Source organism: Lynx rufus, unplaced genomic scaffold, assembly GCF_022079265.1.
Source record: "Lynx rufus isolate CCGP_SWC_20201006 ecotype Redwood Valley unplaced genomic scaffold, mLynRuf1.p SCAF_10, whole genome shotgun sequence".
Taxonomy (NCBI): Eukaryota; Metazoa; Chordata; class Mammalia; order Carnivora; family Felidae; genus Lynx; species Lynx rufus.
In genome coordinates, this window is record NW_025814824.1 from 85,597,072 (window position 1) to 85,622,086 (window position 25,015).

Genomic DNA, 25,015 nt, shown 5'->3' on the forward strand with positions numbered 1-25,015 from the left:
TGCAGGGATAACTTAAAAAAATAAAATATTAAAACAAACACCCCCCCCCCCAAACAAGATCTTCCTCTGTACTGGACTTCTCTGCTTATTTCCTTATGGGTTTTGTGGTCATTGATCATGAGTTCATATTCATTTGGAAGACTACCTGGCCTCTTTGGGTTGATAGTGAGTTCTTCCAGAGAGGTCAGGTGTTTGTTTCAGCCAAATACCATAGGTACTATCAACACAGGCCCATTTTAAACTAAAGTGTCCAGCTTGTGGGCTTTTGGACCATGCAAACATTGTGGCCATGTGATGGCCATTTGAGTAAAATGCATTACCTCTCCATCCAGAGCCAAGGCAGAGAGACAACTTTCCTTGTTGCCTATCGCAGCAGGGCAGATTTTCTTTCCTTCAGTTTATCCTTCCCTTAAAGAGATATTCCTTCTTGGGTCCCAACCTGATGTTCCAATTTGGCTCTCATCTTGCCTGGACCCATAGATGTCCCTACGGCTTGTAGCAGCATTATTGTTTACCTACCTCCAGAGACGATTTTCAAAATATTCATCAGTATAGCACACATGCTAACCCATCAGAACCGATGCAGACTATGTCTGTTCAAAGTTTCTAATATTTTTTTTAAGTTTATTTCTTTGAGAGAGAGAGAGAGCACACGTGAGCAGGGGAGGGTCAGAGAAAGAGGGAAAGAGAATCCCAAGCAGGCTCCACACTGTCAGCGCAGAGATCAACGTGGGGCTCAATCCCACCAACCATGAGATCACAACCGGAGCAGAAATCAAGAGTCAGATGCTTAAGAGACTGAGCCACCCAGGGGCCCCATCTGTACAAAACTTCTGAACATCAACTCTAACTTCCTAGGCTTGTGTTTCTGCTTCTCCCTAGCCTCAGATGATTTTCCTGACTTTTTCACAAGCTTATCTATGTTTTGAAAAGGGTGCTTTTCAATATTTCTCTTAGTTTTTTAATATAAATTGTAGCTGCTATATTTGAAGAGTCTACAACATTGCTAAAAATAAAGTCTAAGTAAGAAATGCATTAGGCTCATAAAACAGAACATCCAGAGTTAAGCTATGACTGTAGCTTAATGTCATATGAGACCTAGGCTCTTTCCATCTTTTCACTTTGCCAGCCTTAGCATTTGCTTTTTACATCATAGGCACATGATTGGACTGAACTTCCAACCTTAAGATCTGCTAAGAGACAGGAAGAAAATAAAAGTGGCAAAGCACTTAAGGGGCATACTTAACTAAAAGTCCTAGTGGATTTTCTTAAAAAAAAAAAAAAGTACTACGTGCCAGAAGCTGGTCACATGACTGTGGCTAGTTTAACCACTGGCTAATAATGAGAATGAGATTACCATTAATAGTTTGGACTGATTATGAGTCATTCCTTCTAGCAGGGGTGAAGATCTACCTCCCAGAGATCAAAAGATTTCCTCTGGTACCTGAACAAAATGAGCCTTTTTCCTGAGGGTTGGGGAGGGTACCCAGCTCAGCGCCTGCCACACAGAGGGAACTGTTCCATTCGTTGTAGATTTACTGAGCATCCACTACGTGCCAAAGGCATTGTGGAGGCAAAAAAGATTTGATACGATCTCTGCTAGGTAACATGAGAGAGATAAAGTTTGTAAAGGGTTTAGGACTTGGAATCAGCTTCCTCATTCACAGTAGTGGCCTCACTCATCGTCCGTAAAGCCGATTAACCTGCTCCCGGTTACACTGCGCAGTCGCTGGCTACAAGGGCGCCCTCTCCTGACGCCCCGCCCCAAAAGTGAGTCCCGCATGCGCACACCGCCTTCTCTCTGACGCACCCCCGGAAGCACTGGCAGTCCCGGGGGCGGAACCGGGAAGCATTTCCGGGGGCGGGAGGCGCAGGCTGAGTCGGTCGCGGCGGCGACGGCTTGAACGGGCCTGAAGCCGGTGGCGGAAAGTGTCCCGCGGGTGGGTTTTGCGAGTGCGGAGCCCTTAGCAGGTACTGCGGAGTTGAGACAGCAGGTAGCGAAGGGGAGGGGGGAGGCCAGAGAGGTTTAAGGGCTTCTCTGCAGGACCCGGCGCGCGCGCCCCCGGCCGGCAGGCCCATTCCGCCGACCAGGATGCTTTAGCCGCGCTCGGGCGGTTGGAGTCCCGGAGCCCCGGGCCGCCTCCAGCCAGTCCGGTGCGCCGACCGCGACACCGAGGCCCCCGAGGCAGCGTCTCGCCCAAGGTCACCCCGCGGTGGCGGACCTTGGCGGGCCAGAGCGCTTGGAGATCCCGCTCGGGTTCGTCCGCTGGCCTTTCGGGGGCGCCGTGTGGGTGCGGCGCGGCGGCCTCGGGTTCGAGCCAAAGCCAGGAGAAAGGTTGTGCCCAGACTTTGCTAGTATCTGTCTCTGTTTACTTCTAAGTAGTGTTTCCCCTCGCTTGCGGTCTCTGTCACCTGTTGTCACCTGCCCTTTTTGCATCTCAACTCGGCCCCTGTCAACTTTGTGTTTCTTTCCAGTTTGTCTCTCTCGAGCCCGTCTCTATCTGGACCCTGTCTTTATTTCTGCCTCCACCTTGCTTATGTGGTTTTTCACCCTGTGTTTCCCTCTCAGCCCTTCCTCTCATTCATGGCCTGCCTGTCAGCCCTGCTCTTTGGCCGTCCGTGTTGGTGCCAGTTTTGTGCCTTTCTCTCTTGTTTGTTGCCTCTCCTAACTGGGTTTGTCTGGGCGGGGCAGGGCAGGCCTGCCCGGACCTCTGAGCCATGCAAGGTGACTCATGACCCTGTGAAGCTTCTTGCCCTGGTGACATTCTCAGTGACTAGACTGCAGTCTGGCCCTCAACTCTGACAGGTGTCGCCCAACCTAAGTGTCCGGTGCAGAAGCAGGCAGACCAGAGACCATCTCAGGGCCAGCATACCTTGATAAATCCTTGCCTTTTCCTACCCATGGCATTTTAGGCCTGCACAGCTCCTGAATTCCCTTCGATCCGTCCACGTACCCCAGGATGGCCTCCACAGCTCCCAGGAGCCTCCTCTTTGAATTACAGCTGCTTAACTAGGCCTGTCTACAGGCTAAGGAAGGGTCCGTCTGAGATCTTGTGTCCCTGGGGGTTCATGGAACAGTAGCAGGATTTCTAGGAGAGCTGTATGCTTAGTGCAGAAATTGTGTCAGTATGTACAGTTAGATTATAAGAAACCTAATAATTTGGTATTCATTCTTTGCTTTACTAAGGTACTCCCTGGAGAAATAAGCCAGACCCAGAAGAACAAATACTGTATGAGTCCACTTACACTTTGTCCAAAATAGGCAAATTCATAGAGGCAGACAGAAGGTAGAATGCAGTTTACCAGGAGCTGGTAGAGGAGGGAATGGAGAGTTACTGTTTAAGGGATACAGAGGTTTAGTTTGGGATGATGAAGAGGTTCTGGAAATGGATAGTGGTGATGGTCGCACAACATCGTGAATGTGTTTAATTCTACTAATTGGACACTTTAAAATAGCAAATTTTATACTAAGTATATTTCATCACAGTACAGGGAGGAAAAAACCCTTGCTCATTGGAGAAGCTTGGTACTAGCCAGCTCTTTGAAAATGTGCTTTTAAAAATTTATTTTGTAGCTCTTAGGAACATTAAGTTGTTTGTTGATGCCTGCTCTTGTCAGAGCTAATGTCCTTAGAAAAGGACTTCGGTCAAAATAATTCAGTTAAAATCTTCCCTCAAGTTTTTTACTTGAGGCAGATTACCACTCTAGCTCTCCTCCCTCCATAATCCTCGGATTCAGTGCAGGAATCTGCTGCAAAAATAGGGAATTTCAGGAAGACTTTACTTTTCACCTGAAGAAAACCGTTAGGGTTGGAAAAACAGCCCTGTTATGATAACACAAAATTATGTGTCATTTCCTGTGTCTTTTCTGATGGGGGGGGGCTTTGTATTATGTTCTTATTTAAGCTATTTTGTCTGCTGTGGTAGTTTATGAGGCTTTCTTGTGAGATGTAGCAGCTGAATTACTACTGTATTGAATCCTAGGATACCATGGATTGAGGAGAAGACACCGCCAATTAAGCTATGGCATGTGCTTTTGTAATCACTTAGGCTTATGAAAATTCTTTTTGAAAACATTTTTAGACTTATTTAGACATTTTTACATGATACCATTCTAATGCCTAAATTTTAAAAAATAAGTGAAATAAATTGGTGAAAGTGTTAAACTTTTAACATTCATACTCTTGAATACTTGTAAGTTCAGAGATGGGTCCATACTTTCCCACAGTGTCCTTTGTGCCATCAGAAACATTGATGAGGGTCTCAGGCAGTGACAAGTATTAAAATTTCCACTTGACCATCACATCCTGATTGCAGAAATTTTGAAATATGCCTCTTAAAATCCGTTGAATGTGCTGTGTGTTATTTTCATGAACTTTTCCTTTTTATTTTATCTACATTTATGGTTGGAAAGATTTTTGTCTTATTTGCAACATGTCGAGAAGACTTTCCTTTTTTGTTTTGTTTTGTTTTGTTTTGTTTTGTTTTGTTTTGTTTTGTTGGTATGTAGCTAATCATTATCCTAAAACCCAGTGCTGTGTCTTCCTTCTGTTTTTCTCGATTTGAGCTTCTTACCCCAGTGCTAATGAATATGAGAGTGCATTTAAAACCATTTCCTTGGCTATATTGTAATGTAATGGCAGGATGACCGATAAGTGGGGTTTGTGGTTAGAACAATACCTTCTCTTTTGAATCTCAGAGAGTTTGCTACAATGGAGTATTTGCTTTTGGCTTTTTTTTTTAAGTAAAACATTCAGCTGTGTCTTAAAATTAAAGGGAGACAAGATTCAAAGTCCATAAAGTAGGTAGCTTATTTTTAAAAAATCCTAAAATAGATTTTAACTAAGTTCTTTGGCTAAAGTGTTCCAATTAGGAGAACCTATAGGGGTGCTGATTGGCAATGGTCTGAAGACTGAAAACACTTTTCCAAAGGATATTTTAATTTTGTAAAATTACATAGACACTGATCCATGTTGGTTTTCTATTTTTAACCAAAGTACCATGGTAATGTAAGACGGTTATTAAAACTGGGTGAGAGATTTAGGGGTGTACAGAACTCTCAGCATTTATGTAACTTTTCTGTAAATCTAAAATTATTTCAAAATTAAGTCCATTTTAAGTACAAGGCAGAAGCTAAGATAGTACAGACTAGAAGTTAATATAACCGAAGATACCAGTTTTCTTTCTGCTGCTCAGAAATAAATCCTACACATGTAGTATTTATTAGCAAGGCACATGTATATGCTGAATGTCACCAGCATCGTTTTTACATTTTCAACGTGATTTTTTTCTTTCAGAAGTCAGTGTGATTCTAATTTGAAGCAAAACTGAGAAATGGGTTCCTCTTCCTCATTCATCCATACTGCTTTGTGATGGCCATGGCATAAGGGGCTTTTTTCCAGGATAACACCTTTGCATTAGGTAGGTAAGCTATAAACTTACTGAAAATACAGGTTTTTAAAATTATTTACTAAAATGGTTTATTTTTCAGCAAAAATAAAGATGTATTTGTATTTAATTGTTCTAGACCATAGGTTCCCATACTTCTGAGCAGGAACTGTCGCACATTTTAAGGCCAGTCACTGCTCTACATTGTACCATTACAGCATCTCACTTCAGAGAAACTTATCAGGGACTTTTTTTTTTTTTAACTTAGAACAATATTAGATTTAAATTAAACTTAAAAAAATTTTTTTTAATGTTTGTTTATTTTTGAGGAAAAGAGAGACAGAATGCAAGCGGGGGAGGGGCAGAGAGAGAGGGAGGCACAGAATCCAAAGCAGGCTCCACTCTTTGGGCACAGAGCCCGATGCATTGCTCAAACCCACGAAATCCAAGATCATGACGCAGGCCGAAGTCTGATGCTTAACCGACTGAGCCACCCAGGCACCCCTAAATTAAACTTTAAATTTGAATTCTGACCTACCACTTTTGAGATATATAACCTTGGGCAGGTCTTTTAACCTTCCAGAGTTTAGTTTACTCGTCTTTTTTTTTTTTTAAGATTTAATTTCTTAAATTTTTTTATTTTGAGAGAGTGAACTTGTGCATGAGTCAGTTGGGGAGAGGCAGAGAGAGAGGGAGACAGAATCCCAAACAGGCTCCATGCTGTCAGCACAGAGCCCGACACAAGGCTTGCTCCCATGAACCATGAGATCATGACCTGAGCCAAAATCAAGAGCCAGATGCTTAACCTGACTGAGCCACCCAGACACTCCTGAGATTTATTTTATTTTTTCATTTTATTTATTAGAGAGAGAGAGAGAGAGCATGAGAAGGGAAGGGCCCAGAGAGAGAATCCCAAGCAGGCTCCACGCTCAGCTCAGAGCCCAGGGTGGGGCTCAATCCTGTGACCTCAGGATCACAGTCTGAGCCTGAGCCAAAATCAAGAGTTGGATGCTCAACTAACTGAGCCATCTAGGCACCCCAAGATTTGATTTTTTTTTTTAACTAATCTCTACACCCAGCACGGGGTTCAAACTCATGAACCTGAGATCAAGAATCACATGCTCTTCCAGCTGAGCCAGCCAGGTGCCCCTAGTTCATTCATCTTTAAAATACGTGTAATGATTCAGGAGTATCGCAGTTGCAAGACCCAGGTTTACATAGCTTGCCCTTTGAACTGCAAAGCATCTGGCTAATGTAAAGAAAGAACTTTGGTAGGCATGGGGTTTTGGTATTTTTGTGTATTTGTGCCAATCTTTAGATTTACTGAAGTAGTATTTACTGTGTTTAAATGTGCTCTCTACAGTAAGTATGCAAATTACCTTTATGGTCTAATTAAGAAATCTTTGGAGGGCTTTAAGACCAATGGGTCTGCTTCCCTATTGTTAGCTGTGTTTTAAGATATGTAATTGTGTTTAAATAATGCGTAAAATTTGATACGCTGTTCTTTAGTTGTATAAGAAATACATTAAACTCATCAAAATTGAAAGAGATCGTGGAGGTCATCTAGAGTTTGGTGATTTCTTCAATATTTTCCCATTGTCTTCTGCTTTTAAAAAAGCCTGGGTGGATCAGTTGGTTAAGCATCCGACTTTGGCTCAGGTCATGATCTCACAGTTCGCAAGTTCGAGCCCAGCGTCAGGCTCGGTGCTGACAGCTCGGAGCCTGGAGCCTGCTTCTGATTCTGTGTCTCCCTTGCTCTCTGCCCCTCCCCCACTTGCACTCTGTCTCCCTGTCTCTCTCAAAAATAAATGAACATTAAAAAAAAAAAAAAAAGCCAGAGAGCATCCATGAACTATGGAGGGAATGAACTGAGATAGGTGTGTATGTTTTAGAACTGTTACTATTAGTTTTAAAACAAACAAAACAAAACACTGTGTGTAAGATGACAAATAAAATTGTAGTACCTTATTAAGTCTGAGGATGGTGAATAATTTGCTCTGGGGTTTAGGAATGCATCATATGTTATAGACGATTTCAGTTGTTTATTTGTGAAAGTAGTATTCACCTTTACTTTCCACACTATCATCACAGGTTATATTAGGCCTGAGCAAGTGTTTTGAATTTAATTCCAACTTCACCACTTACTAGTTAAGCAAGTAGTTTAGCCTCTTTGTCTATATCCTATTCTTCTTTTTTTTTAATGTTTATTTTTGAGAGAGTGCATGCATATGCGAGAGGGGCAGAGAGAGAGGGGAACAGGATCTGAAGCAGGCTCTGCGCTGACAGCGGAGAGCCCGATGTGCGGCTTGAACTCACAAACTGAGGTCATGATCTGAGCCATAGTTGGATCTGAGCTTAACCTACTGAGACACCCAGGCACCCTGTGTCTATTTCCTATTCTGTACAATAAGATAAAAACTACCTATCCAGTGGATTGTTATGAGGATTGATGAGATGGAATACATACAGTATTCTGGTACAATGCACACATTTAATAAATAGTAGATGCTGTTATTATTCCTACTAATTACAACATTTTCCTAGTTATCCAGTTTGGAAACTTCAGAGTCGGTATAGGTAAGTAGTTTACCTTGCATTACTTTATTTCTTAAACAGCTTTACTGAAACATGATTCATGTACAATTAAAAGTTTTTTAGTAGGGGCACCTGGGTGGATCAGTCTGTTGAGCGTACGACTTCTGCTCAGGTCATGATCTTGTGGTTTGTGGGTTCGAGCCTTGCATTGGGCTTTGTGCTGTCCATGCAGAGCCTGCTTCAGATCCTCTGTCTCCCTCCCTCTCTGCCCATTCCCCACTCTCTCTCTCCCCCTCTCTCAAAAATAAATGAACGTCAAAAAAAAGTTTTTTAGTGCATTCAGTGGATTGTATAAACCCATTCTAAAATTAGATTGTGGGACAATCTAATTTTAGAATTTTCATCCTCTCTCCCCCACCTCAAAAAAAACCAAAAACAAAACAAAACACACAATTAGCAGTGATTCTCCTTTCCTTTCCCTGTAGTTTCTGGCAGCCACTGATTTACTTTTTGTCTGTAAATCTTTCTGTTGTGGACATTTCTTATAAATGGAATCATGCAAGATGTGGCCTTTTGTATCTAACTTCTTTCACCTGGTATAGTGTTTTAAGGTTCAGCCATGTTATCACATTTGTCAGTACGTCATTCTTTTTTATTGCCAAAAGAATGGCATAGTTCAATAATATGTGCATAGTACATAATAAAATGGAGTAATATTTCACTGTATGGCTATACCACCTTCTATTTATTCAGTCATCAGAGGAGGACATTTGGGTCGTTTCCATTTTTTGGCCATTATGAGTAATGCTGTTATGGACATTCGTGTATAAGTTTTTGTGGATATCGTATGTTTTCAATGCTCTTGTGTATATACCTAGTAGAATTGTTGGGTTACATGGTAACTTTATGGTTAACTTTTTGAGGACCTACCTCAAAAGTAGCCACCCCATTTTATATTCCCACCAGCAATGTATAATGATTTTAATCCTTCCATATCGACATCAACACTTGTTTTTGTGTCTTATATATCATGGCTGTCCAAATGGGTAGTATCTCATTGTAGTTTGAATTTGCATTTCCCTAGTGAATAATGATATTGAGCATTTTTTTGTGTGCTTATTTGTATATCTTCTTTGGAGAAATGTTCATTCAAATCCTTTGCCCATTTTTCAGTTGAGTTGTCTATTATTAAATTTAAGAGTTCTTTATGTATTCTGGATATGGGTCATTTAACAGTGATGTATGATTGCATATTTCTTCTCCCATGTTGGAGGTTAACTTTTCACTCTCTTGATGGTATAATTTCTGCCTTGCACTAGCTTTGAATCTTCCTGCCTACCAATTCAGTCAGTCCTACTGATTCTACCTCTCTGTTTTCCATACTCACTCTTACTTTCATTGCCTCAAACCTGGTTTCTTTGCTAAAATCTTATAATTAAACCTGTACTTCAGACTTACTCCCGCTTTTAAGTGCATCAGCAGATTGTCTTTCCAGAACACATTTCACAACATATCACTGAGAAGTTTCCAGTGCTTCCCAGGGCCCACATTTAAATAGCAGATTCCAGGGGTTCCTGGGTGGCTCAGTCGGGTAGCTCTTGATTTCGGCTCAGGTCATGATCTCATGGTTCATGGAATCGAGCCCCTAGTCAGGCTCTGCGCTGACAATGCAGAGCCTGCTTGGGATTCTCTCCCTACCCCTCCTCTACTCATGTTCTCTCTCTTAAACATTTAAAAAATAAACTGTGCTCTTAAGGGACGTCTGTCTGTCTTAGTAGAGCATGTGACTCTTCATTTCAAGGTCCTAAGTTCAAGCCCCACGTTGGGCATAGGTCTTAACTTTAATAAAAAAAGAAAAAAAAGAAGAAGAAGAAAGAAAGAAAACCTGGGTGGCTCAGTCAGTTAAGTGTCCACCTCTTGATTTTGACTCAGGTCATGATTGTGGGATTGAGCCCCACATGGGTCTCTGATGCAGAGCCTGCTTGGGATTCTCTCTGTCTCTGTCTCTCTCCTTCCCTCCCCCTCTCCCTCCCTCCCCCCCTCAAACATTAAAAAAACTGAAACAATACCCTCAAAACTGTTCTTTGTTTATCCCTTGCTATTTTCTTTTTTGTTACTGTAGAATGTGTTTACAGACCCCATGTTACTTACAGAATAAAACTAACCAGGTTTTTAATTCTTTAGAGGGAAACATTCTGTTTGGGTCTGAAAAATTTCCCTTTGTGGGTGGATTGTTTGGGGGTCTTTCCCCCCCCAAATTTTTTTTAATGTTTATTTATTTTTGAAAGAGAGAGGGCACAAGCAGGGGAGGGGTGGAGAGAGGGGGAGCACAGAATTGAAGCAGACTCCAGGCTCCAGCTGTCAGTGCAGAGCCCGATGTGGGGCTCGAACGTGCGAACCATGAGATCATGACCTGAGCTGAAGTCAGAAGTCAGATGCTTCACGGACTAAACCACCCAAGTGCCCTTTGGGGGTCTTTTACCGTAAACCTGAATGCTGTTAGAATCAACTCTTAGCTCTTTAGCTGACACCAGGGGTTAACTTGAGTTGAATGGCTGGGGCCAGAAGCTAGGTCTTACTCTTAGGACAGCTTGAGCTCTGTGTACTTTCTTCTGTGTTCGTGAAATTGTGATACCAGGGACCTACTTTAGTGTCTTTGGCCCAGCTGGCAAATGATGGGCCATGTCTTTGCCAGTTACTAACTGAACTCCACCCTCTCGTGCCAAGTTTTTAAAAACTTTCTGCTGAGGCATTATACAAACATTGGTATTCCAGTACAACCACCTCTTAATGTTGCTAATCTGCGGGACCTGTCCCATAGTCCACCCTGGGATTTGAGCCACAGCCAGACCTTCCAAGTGAACAGGCGTTAGTGTTCTTCTCTCAAGATTGCTACTATTATACCAGGATTGCCTGGGGAACTGGGTGGAGTTGCAGAGGTAATGTCTCTTTCCAGTCTGGTCCCATCTACACTATGTCCTTAATTAAAGTTTACCAGATAGCTCTGGTCCCTAGTTTCCAGGACTCAGGCCAATTTTTTTCATTTTCCTTAGATTAGTTTGGTTAGGATGTGGTAGATGAGAAGAATTATATACTGCTCTCAAGTCTTCCTCTTACCCTGGTGATACTAAAATTTATTGTGAAAGGATATGTAATTGTAGGCTATACCAGGTCCCCTCCTCTGAATTTCTCTTGGGTTTATAGTTCTCGTGTGGTGCTTCCATCATGCTTTGCCTTGAATAGCAGGGTTGTATGCATGTTTTTCATTCCCCCCTACCAGATTATAAACTCTGGATGGTGAGATTCCTTGATCATCTTAGAAACCCACCCCCCCAATAATGTGCATATAGTGTTTTATGTCGGTTTACTTATTTATGTGTTCATTTTAGTGAGTTAATTACTTCTGTGAAAGTTGTTAAAAATTGAAACAGCACCTGTACTATCAATACAGATCACAGCTACCACAACTGCCTGTGAGTGTGTAAATATGGCTTATATGGCAGGAAAATCTGAAGGAGAGTTTCAGTCTTTGCATGTTAGTAAAATCAGGGAATATATAGAAATGTCGCACCTGCCCAAAGTTAAGGGCAGAGAGTAGATACCTTTTTTTTTTTTTTTTTTTTTTTAATAATCTCTACACCCAACATGTGGCTTGAATTCACAACCTGACAGCGAGAGTCGCATGCTCCACCAACTGGGCCAGCCAGGCACCCCAGAGGTCAGATACTTTTAAATTATAAGGACCATTACCACCTTGACATAGTTGAAAGTAAAGTTACATGACATTTTCCCCAATTTTTTTTTTAATGTGTGGTAAAAAAATATATCACTAAATTTACCATTTTAACCATTTTCAAGTGTACAATTCAGTGGCATTAATTACACTCACAATGTTATACAAATGGCAACACTTTCTAATCCCCCAGTTTTTTCATCACAAAACAGAAACTCTACCTATTAAGTAATAACTCCCATTCCTAACTCCCCTGAATCCATGGTAACCTCCAATCTACTTTTGTCTCTGAATTTGCCTATTCTAGATATTTCACAGAAGTGGAGTTATACAACATGTGTCCTTTTCTGTCTGGCTTATTTGAGTTAATGTTTCTCATGATTTAACACAATGTTGCCAGGTTTATGTCGTAGGTTTATGTCCTAGCATGTATGAGAAATTCATTACTTTTTTTTTTTTTTAACCTTTATTTATTTTTGAGACAGAGAGAGAAAGAGCATGAGCGGGGGAGGGTCAGAGAGAGAGAGAGAGACACAGAATCTGAAACAGGCTCCAGGCTCTGAGCTGTGAGCACAGAGCCCGATGCGGGGCTCAAACTCATGGACCACGAGATCACAACCTGAGCTGAAGTTGGATGCTTAACCGACTGAGCCACCCAGGTGCCCCTGAGAAATTCATTATTTTTTGTGTTCTGTATTGTCTTTTAGGTATCATTGATTTGTTATAATGTTCAGGTTCTCTATTTCCTTATAGATCTTAAGTCTGGTTTTTCTATCCATTACTGAAAATGAGGAATTGGAGTCATAACCTGTTGTTGTAGATTGGTCTGTTTCTTCATTGTCCATTTTTGCTTCATATATTTTGCTCCATATAGATTTCTTAGTGAATATATGTGTATGGTTCTATCTTCTTGATAGAGTGAACCTTTTATCAATCTACTAATGTCTTTCTTTGTTCTTGTAACCTTTTTGACTTAAAATCTATTTTGTCTGGGGGCACCTGCGGGGCTCAGTTGGTTAAATGTCTGACTTCAGCTCAGGTCATGATATCACGGGTTCATGAGTTCAAGCCCCACATCGTGCTCGCTGCTGTTAGTTCATAGCTGCTTCAGATTCTGTCTCCCTCTCTCTCTCTCTCTCTCTGCCCCTCCTCTCATTCAAGCGCACGCGCGTGTGCTCGCTCGCTCTCTCTCTCAAGATGAGTAAACATAAAAAAAAAGTCTATTTTGTCTGATAATAATACAGCCACTCCATCTCTCTTGGTTACTCTTTGCATGGAATATCTTTTCTATCATTTTACTTGTGTGTTATATGTTGTCTCTCATAGAAAATATATAAATAAACCATGTTTTTTAATCCATTCTGCCAGTCTCCACCTTTTAATTGGAGAGTTTAATCCGTTTACATTTAAGTACTGGTGAGAAAGGATTTACTTCTACCATTTAGCTGTTTTCTGTATACCTTGTATGTTTTTTGTTTCTCAATTTCTCCATTACTACCTTTTAAAAACATTTATTAAAAAAATAAAGCATTTATTCTTTTTTGGCATGCCATTTTGATTCCTTTCATTCCTTTTCATGTATATTATTATTTTCTTAGTAGTTACATTGAGATTTACGATTAATCTCTTAAACTGTTCCTTACACCTCCATCCCTTTCCCTTCATTTTGTTATTGTCATGGATTACATCTTCATACATTGCCTATTTATGTTGATTTATAAGTATTGTTTTATGAATTTGCATTTTCAAGCATACAGGAAAAAAGTTATAAGTCAAAATAATAACAGCTTTTATGTTTATGTTGTTAACCTTTATCATTGGTCTTTATTCCTTCATATGCCATTGAATTACTACCTAGTATTCTTTTTTTTTTTTAATATTCATTTATTATTTTTGAGAGACAAAAAGAGACAGAGTGCAAGCAGGGGAGGAACGGAGAAAGAGGGAAACACAGAGCACTTGAAGCAGGCTCCAGGCTGTGAGGTGTCAGCACAGAGCCCAATGCAGGGCCTGAACCCACGGAGATCATGACCTGAGTGAGCTCAAGTCGGATGCTTAACCGACTGAGCCACCCAGGCGCCCTTACCTAGTATTCTTTTATCTCAGCTTGAAGGATACCTTTTTATCATTTCTTGTAGAAAAGTTCTGGTAATGAATGGGGCACCTGGGTGGCTCAGTCGGTTGAGCATCCGACTTCGGCTCAGGTCATGATCTTGCAGTTTGTGAGTTCGAGCTCCACGTCGGGCTCTGTGCTAACAGCTCGAAGCCTGGAGCCTGCTTCAGAATTCTGTGTCTTCTCCATCTCTCAGCCCCTCCCCCGCTCATGCTCTGTGTCTTTCTGTCTCTAAATAATAAATAAACGTAAAAAAAGAAAAGTTTTGGTAATGAATACCCTTACCTTTTTATCTGGGAGTGTCTTAATTTCTTCTTCATTCAAGAAAAGGTAGTTTTGCCAGATACAGAATTATCGGTTGACAGTTTTTTCTTCTAGCACTTTAAATATGCCATACTACTACTTTCTGACATGTATGGTTTTTTTTAAGGTGTGAATCTTAATTGAAGATGTCTTTCATGTGATGAGGCATTTCCTTCTTACTGCATTCAGCTCCCTTGTCTTTGACTTTCTACTTACTATTTAACTTACAATGTGTCTAATGTGGATCTCTTTCGTTTTATCCTGCTTGGAGTTTGTTGAGCTTCCTGGATGTATAGGTTTCTCTTTTATCCAATTTGGGAAGTTTTCTACCAGTATTTCTTTTAATACCTTTTCTAGTCTTTGAGACTCCCATGGGGTGCATTTGGTACATTTAATGATGTCCCACAGTTACCTGACACAGTGTTCGTTTCTCTTCATTTTTCTCACCACTCCTCTGACTCAATAATTTCAATTGCCTTGTCTTTGAGTTTGGTGACTTTTTTTTCTTCTGCCTATTTTAAATCTGCGGACTTTTTACTTCAACTTGTATTGGTTTCCTGTGTCTTTCAAACAAAACACCACAGACTAGGTGGCTTAAATAACAGGATTTTTTTTTTTTCTCACAATTCTAGAGGCTAGAAGAGCAAGATCATGGTGTCTGTAGATTTGGTTTATCCTGAGGCCTTTCTCCTCAGCTTGCAGATGGCCACCTTTTCACGTGTCTTCACATTGTGTACCCCCTAGATGCTGCTGTGTGTCCAAATTTAATTTCTTACAAGAATACTAGTCAGATTGGATTAGGGCCCACCCTAGTAACTCTATTTTAATGACCTCTTTAAAGGCCTCGTATACAAATACTGTCACATTCTAGGGTTTTGAGGGGCGGTTAGGGCTTCAACTATTCTTCTCAGCTCCAGAATTTCTGTTTGGTTCCTTTTTATAATTTCTATCTCTTTACTGACATTATTCTCCTGATTTCCTTTAGTTTTTGTCCATAGTGGGGTTTTTCGTGTGCGTGTGCGCGCACGCGTGTGTTTTAAGCAATTTGAGCATATGTAAGATAATTGATTTACTTTAGTATGACTGGTAATTCTAATGTCGAGAATCCCCCAAGTATAGTTTCTAATATTCTTTTCCTTGTGAATGCATCTCTCTTCCTTGTTCTTTTATACTTTGTAATTTTTGGTTGAGAACTAGAACATTTTAAGTATTCGAATATGGTAACTCTTGAAATTAGATCCTTCCCATCCTATGGGACTTCTTTTGTTACTTGTTGAGGGCTGCAGTTGTTGGTTTGCATGACAGTTTTTCCAAGCTATTTTTGCCAAGTCTGTATCCCTTGTTGCATGTGGTCACTGAAGTTTCTGTTGTTTTATCTGTGTGGTCAGCCTGTGACCTGACAGACTTCCTTAAATACTTTGACCCAGGCTCGGGGGGTGGGAGGGAGGGGGAGCATGTTTGTCTTTTGAAATCTTATGATCCAAAAAAAAAAAAAAAAAAAATTATGCTCAGTGCTGCTGGGGAAGCCACTGCTGCCTGAGAGGGCCAGAACAAAGCTGCATGGATCCACCATACTGGCCAGAATGTAAATGCCCCAGTTTTTGGAGGACATATTCCTTGTTGTCCTCCCTGCCACGAGCCAGCCACTCTAGGAGTGGGTCGGGGGTGGGAGTGGGGGTTATAGCTGGTTTGTGCGGGCAGCACTGCTAGTGAGGTTCAGCAGGCTCTCTCTTCAGCAAGCATTGCCTTGGTTGCTACAAGTGTCTGATCAGATTCCAGAGTTCTCAAATAGTTGATTCTGATCCTTCAACAGCTTACTGGTTGTTTTGATGGTGGGACTGATCCCGAGAGCTTCCTACTCCACCATTTTCTCTGTTATCACTTATGACATTTATTTTTATAGAGTTGTTTTTGAAAGTGTTGTTCTCAGTCATTTAACATTCCACAACATTATTTGAAATCTTGATGAGAAGATTAATATTCAATAATAGTGTTGGAAAATAGGCTAGACATTTTGGAGGGAAAAGGGCTGGATTCCAACCTTACTCCTTATGCCAAAACAAACTCTTTGTGTATTAAACATTTAAAAGCTTTAAAAAAAAAAAAAATTGCTACCAGGGAGGGGCACCTGGCTGGGTAGCTCAGTCAAGTGTCCAATTCTTGATTTTGGTTCGGGTCATGATCTCATATTTTGTGAGTGAAGCCCCGCATCAGGCCTGCTTGGGATTCTCTGTCTCTCTCCTTCTCTCTGTCTGCCCCTCCCCTGCTCTTGCTCCCTCAAAATAAATTAATTACTTAAAAAAAAAAAAAGTGGTACCAGGGAAAAAAACTAAATCTTTTTATTTATTTAAAATAGTCTTGGAGTTGGGGATGCCTTTCTATGTCTAACACAAAACCCTAGAGCCATAAAAGCAAAGACTGGGTAATTTATATAAATTTCAAAGTTAATTTCTTACGTTTATAAAAAACTAAAAATCAATAAGATGAATTGCCCAATTTATTTGAACAAAGAATATAACTGATAATTTATAGGAAAAACACATGACCAGTAAACATGAATAAAGAATATCGTTCTCATTCATAATTAAATAAATGTTGATCTAAATAATAATGAATCATGGATTATTTACTTAGGAGGCTTGCAAACTTTTTTTTTCTTGTTTGATAATGTCCAGAATTGTTAAGGGTGTGGAGTGTTATTTACTGTTGATAGGAGTGTGACTTGTTGCAACCTTTCTGGAAAGTAGCTTTGTAATATACATCAAAATGTCAAATGCACAGTCCTTTGACCCAGCAATTCCGCTGATAGAATTTACCCTATAGATATTTCCAAAGATACGCCAAGATGGTTATGCACAGTATAATTACATTGTGTATTTATAATAGCATTCCTCATAATTTCAAAAGCCTAGATAATTGAAATTCTATAAGAGAGCTGCTTAAATTATGGTAAGTCCAGGGGCGCCTGGGTGGCGCAGTCGGTTAAGCGTCCGACTTCAGCCAGGTCACGATCTCGCGGTCCGTGAGTTCGAGCCCCGCGTCGGGCTCTGGGCTGATGGCTCAGAGCCTGGAGCCTGTTTCCGATTCTGTGTCTCCCTCTCTCTCTGCCCCTCCCCCGTTCATGCTCTGTCTCTCTCTGTCCCAAAAATAAATAAACGTTGAAATTATGGTAAGTCCATATAATAGGAACTATATAGTCATTAAACAGCATTGAGTTAGTTCTTTTTGTGCTAATGAGAAAGTGAGAGAGAGAGCACAAGCTGCAGATGGCAGGGAGACAAGGACAGAGGATCCTAAGCAGGCTCTGCACTGACAGCGAGCTGGATGTAGGGCTCAAACTCATGAACCGCAAGATCATGACCTGAGCCAAAGTCGGACACTCAACTGACAGAGCCACCCAGGTGCCCCTATTTTTGTTTTAAATTACTATGAAATGTTTTAAGAGGTATAAACCATAAATTAATACTTATTTCTAAAAACACCATCTTACCTCTTAAAATTATTGACTTATCTGGTATTTTGTTATCTTCCTAGAAGAGGGAGAATGATGTTATAGGAAAAATAGGATAGGCTTTGAAGTGATGAAGACCTAGAATCACAGCCCAATCTCATAAAAATTAGCTCTGGGGTGCCTGGGTGGCTCAGTCGGTTAAGCGTCAGACTTCGGCTCAGGTCATGCATGATCTCACGGTCCATGAGTTTGAGCCCCGCGTCCAGCTCTGTGCTGACAGCTCAGAGCCTGGAGCCTGCTTCAGATTCTGTGTCTCCCTCTCTCTGACGTTCCCCTGTTCGTGCTCTGTCTCTCTCTGTCTCAAAAATAAATAAACAGTAATAAAAATTAGCTCTTATTTTAACCTTGGTAAAGTTACTTGAACCTGAGTTACTGAACCTGAGAATATCGATCTCTATATTTGCAGTCATTATAAAGTGGAAAAAAGGAATACAGTCCCTGCTATACAGTACCTACTCAAGAAACATTAGTTTCTTTTCTTGGTCTTTCTCCCTATCTCTCAAAGATGACTTTCAATCTTTGGGTTTTTGGGGTTTTTTTAATGTTTTTTATTTATTTTTGAGAGAAGACAAGTGGGGGAGGGGCAAAGAGAGGGGGGCAGAGGATCTGAAGCATGGTCTGCGCTGACATCAGTGAGCCCCGTGTGGGGCTTGAACTCACAAACTGTGAGATCATGACCTTAGTCGAAGTGGGACACCCAGTGCCCCTGGGTTTTGGTTTTGGTTTGGTTTTAATCTCATACTTAGAAAACCTGGCATTTAGCAATGTTTGGATATAGTTTTAGAGCCAGATGATGGATAGTGCCAATAAATCTCTTGGGTTACTGGTTTATTTTAATTTACTGTGGAATTATGGGGCATGAGCAGGTGTCTAACAGAGTTTATCTTGTGGATTGCTGCTGTTAGAAAGCTTCTCTAATGCTTGACTACCCCACTAAATATATTTACAGTAACCACACAGGCAATCCTTTATTCTTTGTTATAACTTTATCTTCGGATTGAGGTCATTCAGTAACAGGGACAATATTTAGTATGCTCTTTGGTCTGTAAACAGTTTGGAAACCATCAGATAGAAGGAATACCTTGCCTTACTTACCGCTTCATTCTGCTTCACGTCAGAAGCTCCTAAAAGGGCTAAAATTCTGCTGGCAACTGAAGAAAGTCACATTGTTTGGGACTTCAGTGAGTTTGCACCTATGGTGCTGAAGGACCAAAGGCAAGATTGTTCTGACCACTTCAGCCCCCTTTCCCCTCACTCCTGCACTGGATTTTAGGCTAATGGTCTCCTTTCAGTTCCTTGCAGTGGCTGAGTTCATTCTAGTCTCAGAAACTTTACATAAGTCTTTCCTTCTTCCAACAATTCCATCCTCACTTCCTCACCCCACCTTGGCAAATGTGGATTAAATCTGAGGTCTCTTAAAAATTCTACTGCTTGGACAGGTATCATGCTTGTCTTGACTAGAAATATGTACTTTGTTTTATTTAGGAGATTTGTACAGCTTACAAAGCACATCTCTGAATTCTATTCTCATTCATAGACATAGGCAAAATGAAGAGTTAATACCAGGAAGAGTAGCGGGTCGTTCCTGGCACCCCCGCATCTGCAAGCTTTGCTCTGGGGGATGAATGCTCCACCCACTAATGCCCACAAGCAAGGGGACTCTATGGAACTGTGGAACTTGTCTTAGTTTCCTTAGTGATCAATAAGTGTCTCTTTGGGCTGGAATTAGCACTCGTTTTTCTTTCTTTTGTAGCACTGAACGAGATTTGTGATGAAATGGAGCCTGGAACAAACTCTTTTCGAGTGGAATTTCCTGATTTTTCCAGCACCATTCTGCAGAAACTGAACCAGCAGCGCCAGCAAGGACAATTATGTGATGTCTCCATTGTTGTCCAAGGCCACATTTTCCGGGCACACAAAGCTGTTCTTGCTGCCAGTTCACCCTACTTTTGTGACCAGGTACTCCTGAAAAATAGCAGGAGGATTGTTTTACCTGATGTGATGAACCCAAGAGTGTTTGAGAACATTCTCCTATCTAGTTATACGGGACGTCTAGTAATGCCTGCTCCAGAAATTGTTAGTTACTTAACAGCAGCAAGCTTCCTCCAGATGTGGCATGTGGTAGACAAATGCACTGAGGTTTTAGAGGGAAACCCTACAGTTCTTTGTCAGAAGCTAAATCATGGCAGTGACCACCAGTCTCCTAGCAGCAGTAATTATAATGGCCTGGTCGAGAGCTTTGAGCTGGGCTCTGGGGGCCATACTGATTTCCCCAAAGCCCAAGAACTGAGGGACGGAGAGAATGAAGAGGAGAGCACCAAAGACGAGCTGTCATCTCAACTCACTGAGCACGAATACCTTCCCAGCAACTCGTCCACAGAGCATGACCGGCTGAGCACGGAAATGGCGAGCCAGGACGGGGAGGAGGGGGCCAGCGACAGCGCCGAGTTCCACTACACCCGGCCCATGTATAGCAAGCCCAGCATAATGGCGCACAAGCGCTGGATCCACGTGAAGCCCGAGCGCTTTGACCAGGCATGTGAGGGCATGGATGTGCACGCGCCCTACGATGAGCACCAGGTCACTGAGTCTATCAACACCATGCAGACGGAGCACTCAGTCCAGCCTTCGGGAGTGGAGGAAGACTTTCACATCGGGGAAAAAAAAGTAGAAGCAGAGTTTGACGAACAGGCTGATGAAAGCAATTATGATGAGCAGGTGGATTTCTACGGCTCTTCCATGGAAGAGTTTTCTGGAGAGAGGTCAGACGGTAATCTCATTGGGCACAGACAGGAGGCTGCCCTGGCATCGGGCTACAGTGAGAATATTGAAATGGTAACAGGGATTAAAGAAGAAGCTTCTCATTTAGGATTCTCAGCCACCGACAAGCTGTATCCTTGTCAGTGTGGGAAAAGTTTCACTCACAAGAGTCAGAGAGATCGACACATGAGCATGCACCTCGGTCTTCGGCCTTATGGCTGTGGTGTCTGTGGTAAGAAATTCAAAATGAAGCATCATCTCGTGGGGCACATGAAAATTCATACGGGCATAAAGCCCTATGAGTGTAATATCTGTGCAAAGAGATTTATGTGGAGGGACAGTTTCCACAGGCATGTGACTTCTTGTACCAAGTCCTACGAAGCTGCAAAGGCTGAGCAGAATACGACTGAGGCTAACTAAAAATAGGATCTGGCCCTTGAGTGGCAGGCACAAAAATAAACTATGGTAATTATGCAAATCTGGGCACAGATGATGCGTGCTACTTGCTATTATGAGAGAAGCTTAAAAAAAATGGAAGATATTTCTGAAAGACCAGCTCTAAGTAGGCCAATTTAAAAATCTAATTCCTCAAATTTGTATGTTCCTGTCCAGGCCTGGAGTGGGTAATGGGGATAAGTTAACCCACTTCCCAGCTGGCAAGGTAAACCTTCAGGCCCGTTGTGATTGAGGCAGGTGGACTTGGTGATACAGACATCTGCACTTGGAACTGGACTCCAGCCTACCAGTTCTGTTTCAGGTGGCAGCAAATTTTGATCGCTCATTACAAGGTCACGTTGGCATTTTATTTAGCTCTCACTATAGATACTTAGGTAATGTGGGTTTGTTTTAGTAGCTGCTTCACTGAATGAAAGGCTACTTCTGTAAAAGCTAACAGATAATGTGATTCCTAGGATGCGAAATTGATTAACAGAGCTCTCTTGTCTGGTTTTATTCTTTCTAGAGGGTATTTTAATGAAAAACTATGGAGACGCTAAAAGGGTGACATTCTAAGTAAGAAACAAATAACTTATGGTACAAGCTTCAGTTTCTGTAAGACGCCACTGTCACGATGTGTTTCAGACTCTTGATAAGGCAAAAAAGTTTTGTATTTTAGTACTAACATTTAGTTTGGACAATTGTATCTAATTGTAATTCTCTAGGGTGCCAGAGATAGGTATTTCTAATTGGTTTGCTGTCCCAAATCCTGTGTAATTATAGCATCCACACAGTGGGATCTGCTCTGTGGCTAGTAGGCGTCTAGCCTGCTTTGACCCTGACCACGGTACCATATTGGCTGCTCCAGCCATTTCTCTCTTAGGTTATGATGCTTCCTGAAGAGTTCAGTCCATGACCACAGTTGGTGGGAGGGAGCCAAGAGTCACTGCTGAGAGTTACCTGTGAGCGTAGGGAGTTTATGGAGTGCTCCGGTGAAACTCCCCAGCTGTCAGCGCGAGTTGCTAAGTATCAGAATGTTGAGTGGCAGGAAAAACAACTGCCCAAGAAAAGAGGAGTCTTGAAGATACACTGGTAGGGGAGGTAGTCCCAGAGGGGCACATAGAGCTAATGCTGCCAGTTCTTTAGGAGTGCTGGAATGTGTTTTAAAAGGGGGAAAGAGGGAGTCCTAATTTTAGAAAGTAGTCTACAGATTCATGCTCCCAGATTCTAGATAAAGCTGCATAAATTTCCAAGTCCACACAGCTGTATGTACCAAAAAACATCGAGAAAAGCAGCTATTCTTGAGACCTTTTCTGCAGCTCAGTCAGATGTTTTAGGTTAAAAAGGAAGCATATATTCAGGATGCTTTTAAGCTGTGTAATATACCTGAAGTTCTCACCAGGGTAGGACAGGGTGCTACTATTATGTCAACTTTTCCATAAATTACTGGTCTTTTACTTCCAAGTGGAAACTTTTTTTTCCTTAAAATAAAAATAACTTTTCCTGGATTTGAGGTGAAATTTTTTTTCAGAAGTTTGGCTTTGCTCTAATGCGATAGACATTGCTGGCAATGGCCTCTGGTCCTTAAGCTCCAACCACGAAGGAAGGCATTTACTTGTTGAACAGTATCTGGAAAGGGGAAAGAAAGTACTTATTTACCAGTTAATTCTTGTAATCGACATTACAAAACAGGGATCTATTCATTAACACTGTATCATTCTCGATATATAAAAAGCACTTTGTATTTAAAACTTTATTATAAATATATATATATATTGATTTTTTTAATCTAGAAACTAGATATTACCTCTTGGTTGTTTGCCACATTAATATTCTCTTGGTGTTGAAGCTTCACCGGTAAACAGTCCTTTCTCTGCATACATGACAGATGTGTATAGAGGAGACTGTACAATCAAAGTTCAATTGCTCCTTCTCATTTTTTCATGTTAGAAGCCAATGGATTTTAGGTATGATCCTGGCCATTGTGTGTGAGGAGAAATTGTTTTATTATTCCTACTAATTTCAGTGCTATGGCGTTGAAGCCGTTTAGTTCTGCCAAAAGCCCATCACCCTCTCCCGTGGTATCAGCCAATCATTTTCTGCCTGTTCGGAAGGTTTGATGTGCTGTTTCCCATTAAAGATTGTATTCAGATGAGCATTGGGACGTTTTGGGAGAAGAGTCTGAGAGATAGAATAAAAACGTTCTAGAAAAGTCATGGTTCTTCAGTTATGCTGAAATTAGCACGGCACCTTTGTTATGAGTAATGATGAAGAATTCTTGTTTAGCCCGGAGTGGTGGGCAGCCCTTGGGTGGTAGTTTTGCAAGTAGTCAGTTGTGCCGGGACTTATTTAATGTGTTGTGAAGAAAGGTGTCCTTTATTGAAATCCTTATATGTACATCAACTAAGTATAGAATTTAAAGTGTAAGTTCCTCACACCTGCTGTTTTAAGTTTTTTATGGTAGTTGGGGTTTCCTTTAAAATTAGGGTTGCTAATCGGGTCAGCCAGACCCTGTGAGATGGTTGGGCATCTGAAATGCTGGCCATGTTCAGAGAGGCGGGGAAAAGAGATTGCCTTAGTTTGGATAGTGAAAGTGAATTTTTATAAACTTTGCTTTTTAGGATTAGGAGATCATACTGTATTACTACCTTTTTTCTCCTGCCCACTCTGGGTTGGATAGTCTCTCTCCTTAGCCTCAGTACAGCTTTAGAAAATCTTTATCCTTCCAAATGAGTTTGGATAGTTGTGGGTAACATTTTCCAAACAGTCTTTCAGGGATCGTGTTAATGGCCTACAACCAAGGTATTTGTCCCCTACTTTGAGTCTTAACTGTGGTTCTTCTCCAGTCCCAGCGGGAAAGGGCTTCAAGGCACCACCAGTGGTATCTAATATTAGTATTTATACCATGCCTTTAATTTTAGGTGTACACATGACAACAATCCACTTGGTAAAGTAGGGATCACCGTCTAAGGAAGGACTGCGGTAGCCTTCCCTCAAGTGTTGAGGGTTACCCCCAGGCCCTCCTGGGCTCCGGCCTGTTGATTCTCACTCCTAGATCTCACCTTCCTCTAATCCCTTCTTTATACCACTGCTTTCAAAGAGTCTGTCCAAAAGGGTCTTCTCCATTCTCATGGTCATCTGCTGAACGAAACTGACCCTATGTTGACTTCTAGCTGTTTAGGAAAGCTGCTTGGTCTCAATGGCCCCTTCCTGCAGAGGCACGCACATCCCCAAGCTGCTGGGGAAGTGATGTGGGGGGCAGAGCAAAAGCAGCCCAGTCGTGTTTGCCCTGGAGGGGGGTGGGGGGAGGATTGGCCACAGCCCTCTGGGTGGGTGGCGAGGACTCCGTCACACCAAATCCAGGGGTCTGTGTTTGTAAAGGTCTCTGATAATTTAGGAATGCTGGAAAACAAGCAACATACTTACCCCCTTCCCCAGCCCCCATCTGTGCCACACTAATTTTGTGATTTAATTGCTTTCATGGGTGACTAACTTTGTTCAGTAAAACCAGGGTTTGTTTGTTTGGGTTTTTTCTTTGCTACTTACATATTTAAAGGTACATGTTTCTTGTTTCTTATTTCAAATCTCTACTGATAGTGCCCAATGGGAAGATGCTGGAACACATTTTGCAAATGTGACATTTTTTTTTGTTTGTTTGTTTTTGTTTTAGTGTTGCTTGAAGCCTGTGTCATAATGTCAGTTGCTGCTGCCTTCTTTCCTTTTATGAGGTTCCCAATGTTTCTTCCAGAAAATTACTTTATTTATGCAAGTCAGGTGACTCTTAGACCACAAAACCATTTGATGATAAACAGATTATCATTAGGTGCATATCTTATTGATATTTTGTGAAATGTTATGCCTGTGTTGCAAAAGTTGAATAGTTTTGTCTTTATATATTGCTGTCTTCAGTGTACAGCATGGTTTTACTTAATTGAATGTTACTGTTTAATATTTTCTTCTTATAGAAGAGACCATGCCCTTTTGTATGACATGTTTTAATAAATGTTATCCGTCAACTTTGTAAAAGTTTTGTTTTTCACTCTGGTTATATGACCACATGTCTTTGTTTTCATCCTGGCTTTTGCCACCTGAGAATAAAAGTTATTTTGTGGCCTTTTGATAAGTAAATGCCAAATGCACAATCTGATCAAATGGGTAGTGAGTGAGCATTTGCTGTGCCAGGCATTTATGATGCTGATCTCATTTTAACGCCCCCCCCCCAGCTCTGTCAGGAATTT

The 25,015-nt window shown here is 41.4% G+C and overlaps 1 protein-coding gene across 2 annotated transcripts; it reads left to right on the plus strand.

The window, feature by feature from the left end:
- The first annotated feature begins 1,880 nt into the window (after positions 1-1,880).
- Positions 1,881-24,803, plus strand: ZBTB43 (zinc finger and BTB domain containing 43). Of its 2 annotated transcripts, none has more exons than XM_047069640.1 (3): positions 1,881-1,971; positions 5,297-5,420; positions 19,336-24,803. In XM_047069640.1, exon 3 carries the CDS (start codon positions 19,359-19,361, stop codon positions 20,760-20,762), a length of 1,404 nt encoding a protein of 467 aa, XP_046925596.1. In that variant the 5' UTR covers positions 1,881-1,971; positions 5,297-5,420; positions 19,336-19,358; the 3' UTR covers positions 20,763-24,803. The 2 variants fall into 2 exon arrangements, with proteins under 2 accessions (XP_046925596.1, XP_046925606.1); XM_047069650.1 differs by lacking the exon at positions 1,881-1,971 and adding an exon at positions 2,225-2,335.
- The last annotated feature ends 212 nt before the right edge of the window (positions 24,804-25,015 follow it).